The 7,941-nt window shown below is 43.9% G+C and overlaps 1 protein-coding gene across 1 annotated transcript in view; it reads right to left on the bottom strand.

Moving 5' to 3' along the window:
* Positions 1–521: 521 nt before the first annotated feature.
* The window catches only part of stim2b (stromal interaction molecule 2b), a 68,841-nt gene continuing 61,421 nt past the window's right edge, over positions 522–7,941 (bottom strand). Inside the window, exons 7-12 of the mRNA XM_037676436.1 lie at positions 7,245–7,422; positions 6,245–6,406; positions 5,223–5,323; positions 2,412–2,650; positions 2,146–2,335; positions 522–1,419 (exon numbers count right to left, since the gene is read on the bottom strand). Of these exons, the coding sequence (XP_037532364.1) occupies positions 801–1,419; positions 2,146–2,335; positions 2,412–2,650; positions 5,223–5,323; positions 6,245–6,406; positions 7,245–7,422 (1,489 nt within the window). The 3' untranslated portion in view covers positions 522–800. The remainder of the gene's footprint in view (positions 1,420–2,145; positions 2,336–2,411; positions 2,651–5,222; positions 5,324–6,244; positions 6,407–7,244; positions 7,423–7,941) is intronic.

The following is a 7,941-nucleotide window of genomic DNA, read 5'->3' on the forward strand; positions in this document are numbered from 1 at the left end:
GGAAATGGTGTTTTGTTACCGTACGGCTACAGGATGCAGTTAATCAAGTAATAACGAGCAACAAAAAAAAAAAGATAAAGTGTCTGTCGTGGGTTCAGTCTGCAGAAGAAGCTTTAAAATAAAATAGTAAAATAATCTATGAGAACATATCGTGTTAACAGTTATATATATATATATATATATGTATTTATATATAGAGGCATCCATACAGTGGCGCTGAGACACTTTAGGCTCTGCTGAGTTTTCCTCGCATCGTCTCAGCTCTTTCCCAAAATACCCAGAAAGCAGCAGTGCAACAAACTTTTAGCAGGATTCTTTTTACTTTCTCTGAAAGAAAATGAGTCAAGTGCGAGAGTTCAGAACTCGCCGCAGGTTAAAACCGGTTCGACCTTTTCCGCCGTGCGTTACTCCGTCACGACAAACCCAACCCTCGGTGCACGCCGTCAGTGAAACGCTACCACGTTGCGCGCGGCGAGCTAAAACGTGCGGACTGCACCTTTAGACTCGTTTAGTCTGTTTGTTTTGGTTTCAGCTCAAACCGAACTGACGGTGCGCACGAGCGTTCCTCCTCGGCCTGTGCACGTTTCCCTGTGAGCTAAAAACTAAAAAGAAAAAAAAAAGGATTGTTGAAAAATAAGGCTTCGAGCCTGCGGAGCGTTTCACAGCACCCAGACCGAGCTACATTCCATCTTTGACGAAAAGAGAGAAAATGAAATGTTTTATCGTACAGTGCCACACCAGCGGTAAAACTCTTATTATTTTAGTTTTCTCTCTTCCTGTCAGTCACACACACACACGTTTCATTTCTTCTTCTTAAATAAGTTTTTGATTTTAGACGAGGAGCGCTTGAGTTTCTCTCCGTTGTCGCAGGAGTCCTGGGAGGGGGTGCTCTGGAGCTTGTGATCCCTCCCCAAGCTCCGACCCTCCGAGTCCAGCGAGGTGAGCGATGGTTGGCGCCCCGCGCTGGGCAGCATGCTCGCCGGCAGCTGGCCGAAGCTGTAGGACTTCTCCAGGACGCCGTTGTACACGCCCTTTCCTGTCGGGGACGGCGCGCTGCCTGGTGGGAGGGGCACAATCTGGGACTCGGGTGAGACGCGGGTGAGGTCGGGCGAGCCGCTCCGTGCAAACGGGCGGTGCTCCAGGGCTGGGGAAGGGGAGGTGGAGGGGGGCCCGGAGGGGGTGGCGGCCGGCGTGGGAGGCATGGGGGGTGGCGTGGAGTCCCTGAGACTGCTGCTGCTGCTGCTGCTGGTGTGGGTGGAGCCGGGGCGCTCCGGAGTCTGGCCGAACAGCAGCAGCTCCTCGCGGGAGATCTTGCGGTACGGGGTCTCCGGGCCGGGCGTGCAGGGGCCGGGCGGCGGCTTGCGGCTGAAGGACGAGTTGAGAGAGTCGGAGTCGGAGCTGCCATCCTGAGCCGGTTCTCTGAAGGACAAGACCAAACAGACCCGGTCAAACTTTAAAAACAAACAAACATTAATCTTGTGTCAAACTTGACATGTATGACACTAATGTCCACAGAAATAACACACAAAAACAGGAAACTAAAACTTATCGTTACATCGATATCAGTGTACTAAACTGAAATCTTACTTGTTGGCACCAAACCCACCCTGTCCAAGATTAATAATTTCTACACTGACATTGGGTTAGAGTCTGGGTGTCATCCACGACTGCACCCGATCTGCCCACTCCTGGATCACTCAGCAAGAAAAAAACTTGTACAGGACACATGATTGTCAACTTTAATATTGCTCACGATGATCAGGACAGTACTAGATACAGTTCAGTAAAGAGTTAACGAAAAAATAAAATACCGGACAGGCACCGCCATTTTGTAGTTTTCTCTCAATAAGCCTACTCTGTATTCCAACTCATGACTACATTTCCCTGAAACCCCGTTTCCAAATACGTAGAGGTAAAGTTTTGATGTGATGGGAAAAAGTTGGGCACTCATTACAGTGACTTCGGCGCCCAGCAGATGCAGAGAACTGCACAGAACCCACCGAACCCGTTTACATCTCAGAAGAAACTATTGCAGCATCTAACCCAGGCTCCTCCTTCTTTCTGGACCTACAGAGACACGTTGGTCACGTCTGGACAGAAATCTGATCTGATCACCGGAGGACGCGCGTGATGTAGAGTACGTACCCCCTCCTGTCCATAGTGAACATGACGTGTTCATCGTCTGCCTCGGAGCGATAGGAGAGGGACGAGCCGGCCATGGACAGCAGGTCTGGGTCTGGAGACATCAGAGAGGACTGTTGGGAGCTCAGCAGGCTCCGACGGGACCGACACAGGCTGCTGCTGCGGGTCAGTGGGGGCCGGATCATCGTCGAAGCTGGAAAAATAAGAGACTTATAAATGTTGGGGGTTTCCCCCGACTCACGTGTGAAAATCCTCTGTTTTTGACTCACAAGTGAACTGAGGAATGATGGGGGGCGTGTCCTCGTCCAGGTCGTCCACTCCACCTGCGATGGGGTAGGGGGGGACCGAGACTCGGGGCATGACCACCCAGCTGTGGTCTGAGTAGAGGCTGGCCGTCAGGCTCGGCAGACCCGAGTTGTTGACGACGGGGAAACCGCAGAGCTTCTCGATCTGTTGCCAGCGGTGGAGCCGCTCCCTCAGGCAGGCCGTCACCTCCGACAGAGCCTTCCTACAAAACAGACCATTGAATTACTGGGGGGGGCAATCTGGATCAACTGGTCACTCCAAAACTGGGGTGCCCAGTACGTTAATTGCGATCTATCGGTCGATCGTAAAGGCAATTTGAGTAGCTCGCATGGCGAAATAGACGTCAGATTTAAAATAAATAAATAAACTATATATATATATAAATATATATTCAGTAAGTTTATATTCATTTGTCGTGCGAGCGGTACAGACGTGGTGCAAGTGATAGTTCACGTCTGTTGAAGTGAAGTGTTGTGGGAGAGAGCTCTTTGAACGACTTCAGTTTGTAAAAACCGTCTCGTTTGGATGGAAATGATGAGCTGACGGTTAGTTTGAGTTTGAAACAACGCAGCGGTTCAAGTAAACACGATTTTAAAAACTGCTTTATTTTACTTCGTTACCTGTGGGTGGGTACATTTATGCATTTGCATGATAATGTTATCATTTTTATTCTAAACCTTTTGGTCCTTGAATTTTCATTCCTTTGGTACTTTGCTTACTTTTAATATGTTTGTGTGTTTTTACCACTCCTTCATTATTATATTAATAATATATGCAAGTACATGTATTTTCTGCCATACATGTCACACCACCCTATAAGTTGCATCAGTCCAAATACATATGTCTAATAAAGTGGGAAAAAAACATAAAAATGTCGCTTCGCTGTATAAGTCGCATCTATCACGCGTCACCACTGACAACACGGAAATATGAGCCGATGTTGTGGCAAAAATCAATTAGCTGCCAAATGGCGGCCGCGGGAGTGTGCAGGGGAGGACTTTAACAAGAATTTAACAAGATTAACACTTAAAAACAATTATTTGTTTGCTCGATTTTATAGCAAAAGTGTGTCGTAGTTGAACTTTTACTTAATAAATGCACTTCAATGGTCAAATTAGCTGCGTTTCGCCGGAGCAACGCAGCGAAATGAAGCTGATTTGACGGTTGCTCCATGCGTGATCCCAGAGCTGGATGAAGGTGGCAGTCTACGGCAAGCTGACTGTGTAATTAATAGCCACTTTTACCCATTACATGACACAACAGCATGCCATATTACTCGAGTGCCATCTAGTGGTTGAAAATGTTAAGTGTTCAATATTTTCAGTCAGAATGAATGAAAATGGTCATATCTCAGCCAAAAAATAAATTATAAATATGGAAAAAAACATAAATAAGTCGCAGGGCATGCAAATTATGCAAAAAAGTGTGACTTATAGGCTGAAAAATACAGTATGTTGGTGGGGAACCCTGAGCCTTCTACACCTTCAGAGAAGGCTCATAAATTCAACAACTACGAAATGTAACATTGAAATTCGTATGTAATATTTAATTTATATAAAATATATTTTCTACATAGTTTTTCTTTTTGTTAAGCTACTCAAGAAAATATAGTTATTCAATCAGATTATTTTAAATATTTGTCTCCAGGCAGCATCATGTTTGAAGATTCTCTCATTGGTTAGGACTTCACCGTTGGCAGAGAAGGCTGAACTCAGTCAGAGGCTCTGCAGCATGAGCTTAATAACTGGCAGGAAAATGAACCAATCACAATGTTGCTGCAGAGTGGGTGGGACACAAGCACGCTGCTCTGAGCCTTCGGGAATCCCCTGTAGCCTTTTTTTTTTTTTTTTTACCATTTGAAGATTTGTGATGCATTCAAGTGCAACCAGTAAATTTAAAAAATCTGCACTGAAATAGTAATTGCTCTATAAACAAATGAAGGTTAAATATCATCTTACATTGATACTTTTCAACATTAGTTGTATTTTGGGTTCATTACATGATGAAATTTTACAGAAACTAAGTTCAGTGGGTTCATTTTAAAAGTCGGCCGAGTGAAATTACATGTTGGACTTGAATGCGAGAGAATGCATGAGCAGCAGGGGCTGCTGGGTAATCATGGCACAGAAATGGGTGGACGTTTTCAGGTTGTGTGTTCAGACGGGTTGTCCCTGTTGGTCGTTCCGTTTAGTGTTGTGTTGTTGTTAGTGACGGTAAAATAAATGACACAGTAAGACAGACGTCGTATCTGATGAATAAAAATGGGGAAAAAACTGTTCAGCAAGTTTCTGATTTGTGAAGCAAAGCGACATATTTGGATCGTGACTTCGTAGTGCTTTAGACAAACAATGTTCCATCCTAGCGGAAGGCCCAGCTCTTATTCACCACTGATGTACGCGTGTATTAATGTGTACATATCGTTTTATTTGATCTTGAATCAATTTTAAACAATCTTATTTAAATACCTATTTGTTTTTATGCTTTGTTCATCACTTTGGGCCTCACTTGCATTTAAAAAAGTATAAATAAAGTTCACCCCCCTCTCCACCGTCGTCGATAAAAAACAGCAGCAACGTAGCGCTAAGCTAGCAGGCGGGCAATATAAACGTGAACTCCCCACTCGAGAAAAAGTAAGATATTTGTTTATAACCTTTCCACAAAATCTCACTTAAAAAATCTGAAATATTCCTTTAACTCCACTAATTGGACGCATTTGATGTTTCAGCTCACGTACAAAGGAAGTTCAGCTGCGATACTGCGCGAGCTTTTCTTACTTTGCTTCTAGGATCTTGTGGTCCACCTCGTCCAGAGAAGAACTGTGGGCGACGTGAAGCGTTCCGAACACAGAACCTCTTTTCTTCTTGATTTTCTCTGCCTGAAACGAGAAGAAGAAAAACAAGTTATTTAGTCTCAACAGCTGAGTTGTAAATGACATCATCCGTTTGTTTTGCTTTTTAAGTTCAGGGCGTTGAAATGGATCGTCGCAGGACTCTTACTGTATAATACAATATCAGACTTTACACTGACTTTTTGTTAATCTCTAACTCTTGACTCTCTGATCGAGATTAGCCTAGCCTGCTACCGCTAACGCCTTCTGAACTCGAGCTCTGCGTAACATCTACGTCACCACGCACTTACGTAGTTGTGTCGCACCTTTTTCTGTCCAGGTTGAAACTGAAGCGACTGCTTCAACCCAAACAGAAAAAGAAGTGCGTCAGTGAAACGCTGTAATCTTATCGAAATATCGAAAATGTGCTTAAAACTCATAACATCGTTACTGAATAAAACTATATTGCGACATATATCGATATCGAATTGTTGTCCTGTCAACAGAACAGAGCGCCCCACCCCTGCTACCACGGCAACTGCCGGCTCGGATGTAGCGCTAAGCTAGCGGTGCACAGTACAGACGTGCTAGCTAAAAAGCCAGCGGTAACGTTCCGTTTCCCTCCGTCTGAAAACTGTCGATACAAATAGCGCACAACACCGATGTGTCTCCGTCTCTTACACACACACGCCGTCACAGAAGAGATGAGCGCCCTGCCGAGGCAAGTCAAGTAAAGGAAACACCGATATAGTCAAGGGTTGCCACTCCTGACTGCTGCACCGTTATCCATATTTTGATTAATTTCTTTACTTCAAACTGTTTATGTAAAAAAAAAAAAAAAACATAAAACAAACGTGCAACACAAATACCGCCATGTCAGCAACACCACTTATTTTGTGCGTTCCACGTTTGCAGGACGGCAAATTAAAGCGTATGTTTACAAGGAGAATCCCGAGGACAGGAAGTCACCTCGTCTTTGGCGACGCAGAGCTGGAACTCGGCGCTCTGTTTCTTGATGTTGTAGTACTGAACCTCCACTTCATGTGTGAGCTGCAGCCACTTCTGCAGAGCTTCAGGCATCGAGCGCTCCGACTGCATCTCCTTCTCCGCTCGCTTCAGAGCCTTCCTCACCTACACAGGAAACAGGACTCACTTAAAAAATGATTTGAAACGCTCCGCACAGACTCGACGAATCAAACCGTTCACAGCACTTTGGTTGGCCTTGTAGCTGTTTTAAGTGCTTTATAAATAAAGTGGTATGGTATGGTATCAAACATCCTGCAGGAAGCGAAACGTCTACTAAAGGACTAAAAAGCTGTTTCGACTGATTAAACTCAGAAATGAGTAAAAATGACTTTATTGTGAAAGGCAAAAACAAACTCTGGATTTATAGTGAAGGCGAATCATGAGTTAGATCTGGAGACATTTGATGGATGAAATAAAAATTGTAGTAAAAAAAAGTTTCTGCCACATTTACATTCATATCCAGCTTCGTCTAAAATCCAAGCTTGTTTCCCTCTTTTTCAAGATTTGAACTCTATATTTCTGTGTATATTTTTTTCTCAATTTATTTGACCATAGTTTTATCAAAAACATGTCTTCATACATCTAAATCAGCAGTTCCCAACTGTGGTCCCTGAGGAACACCATCCTGCATGTTTTATTTGTTTCCCTGCTTATTAACTTCTGCAGAACCTGAAGTCATTAAATCACTGAATCAGGCGTTTTGGAGCAGGGAAACAACGGAAACATCCAGGATGGTGTTCCTCAAGGACCACGGTTGGGAACCACGGATCTTTATCATAATGACCAACAGACTGAATCGCCCTTCCATCAGGAGATATGACATGTCACAATACTCTGCCAAACTGTAAGTGATTTCTACAACAGCCTAAGCAGGATTCAGTTTGTAACACTTTAAATTCCCACTTTGTTGGAAGCATGTAGGCGGTACAACCCACGGGTCTACCTGCACAAGCTCCTCCTCTGCGTATTTGAGCCGGCTGAGCTCGCACTCGGCGCCCTCTCGCAGCTCCCGCAGCCTGTAGGCCTCCTTTTTGGCATCGATGATCTCGTCCCTCATCTTCTGCTCCAGGTTTTCCTTCTCCACGGCCACCGTTCTGTTCTCCTCCTGAGCCTTCTCCAGCCTGGAAGAGGAGGAGGTGGAGACACGTTTTGTACACGAACTCAAAAATAAATAAAGACTCTTCAGAGTACGAGGAAAAGAGGTTTTAGTGAACAGACTCTGCAGGAGCTGGCCTTTGATATAAAAACAATTTAAATAAATGCATAATTATTATTTTTATTATTATAGCAACTATAAAAACAAGAAAAAATAAATGTTATTAGAACGTTTCTGCTTTGACGGGGACCACCAATTTCTGTCCATTTAAAAAATTTGATTTGACAATACTTTGTGTTTGGGTTCGCTCTCAACTACAACTATCACATTCCAGCTCAACATCGTTCAAAATAGCTGAGTTGTCGTCTTTTTTTCTCCTTTTAGTTTTTAACACTCTTTTAAAAACACATTTTTACTCCCTGGCTTTTAGCACAGACTGAATTTTGCTCTGCACTGTTTTTATTATTTTTTACTGATCTTAATGTTTTAACAACTGTTTATTGTGTTTAAATGTTCTTGTTTTTATATGTACAGCAAGGGGGGA

Source organism: Nematolebias whitei, chromosome 1, assembly GCF_014905685.2.
Source record: "Nematolebias whitei isolate Nwh7 chromosome 1, NemWhi1, whole genome shotgun sequence".
Taxonomy (NCBI): Eukaryota; Metazoa; Chordata; class Actinopteri; order Cyprinodontiformes; family Rivulidae; genus Nematolebias; species Nematolebias whitei.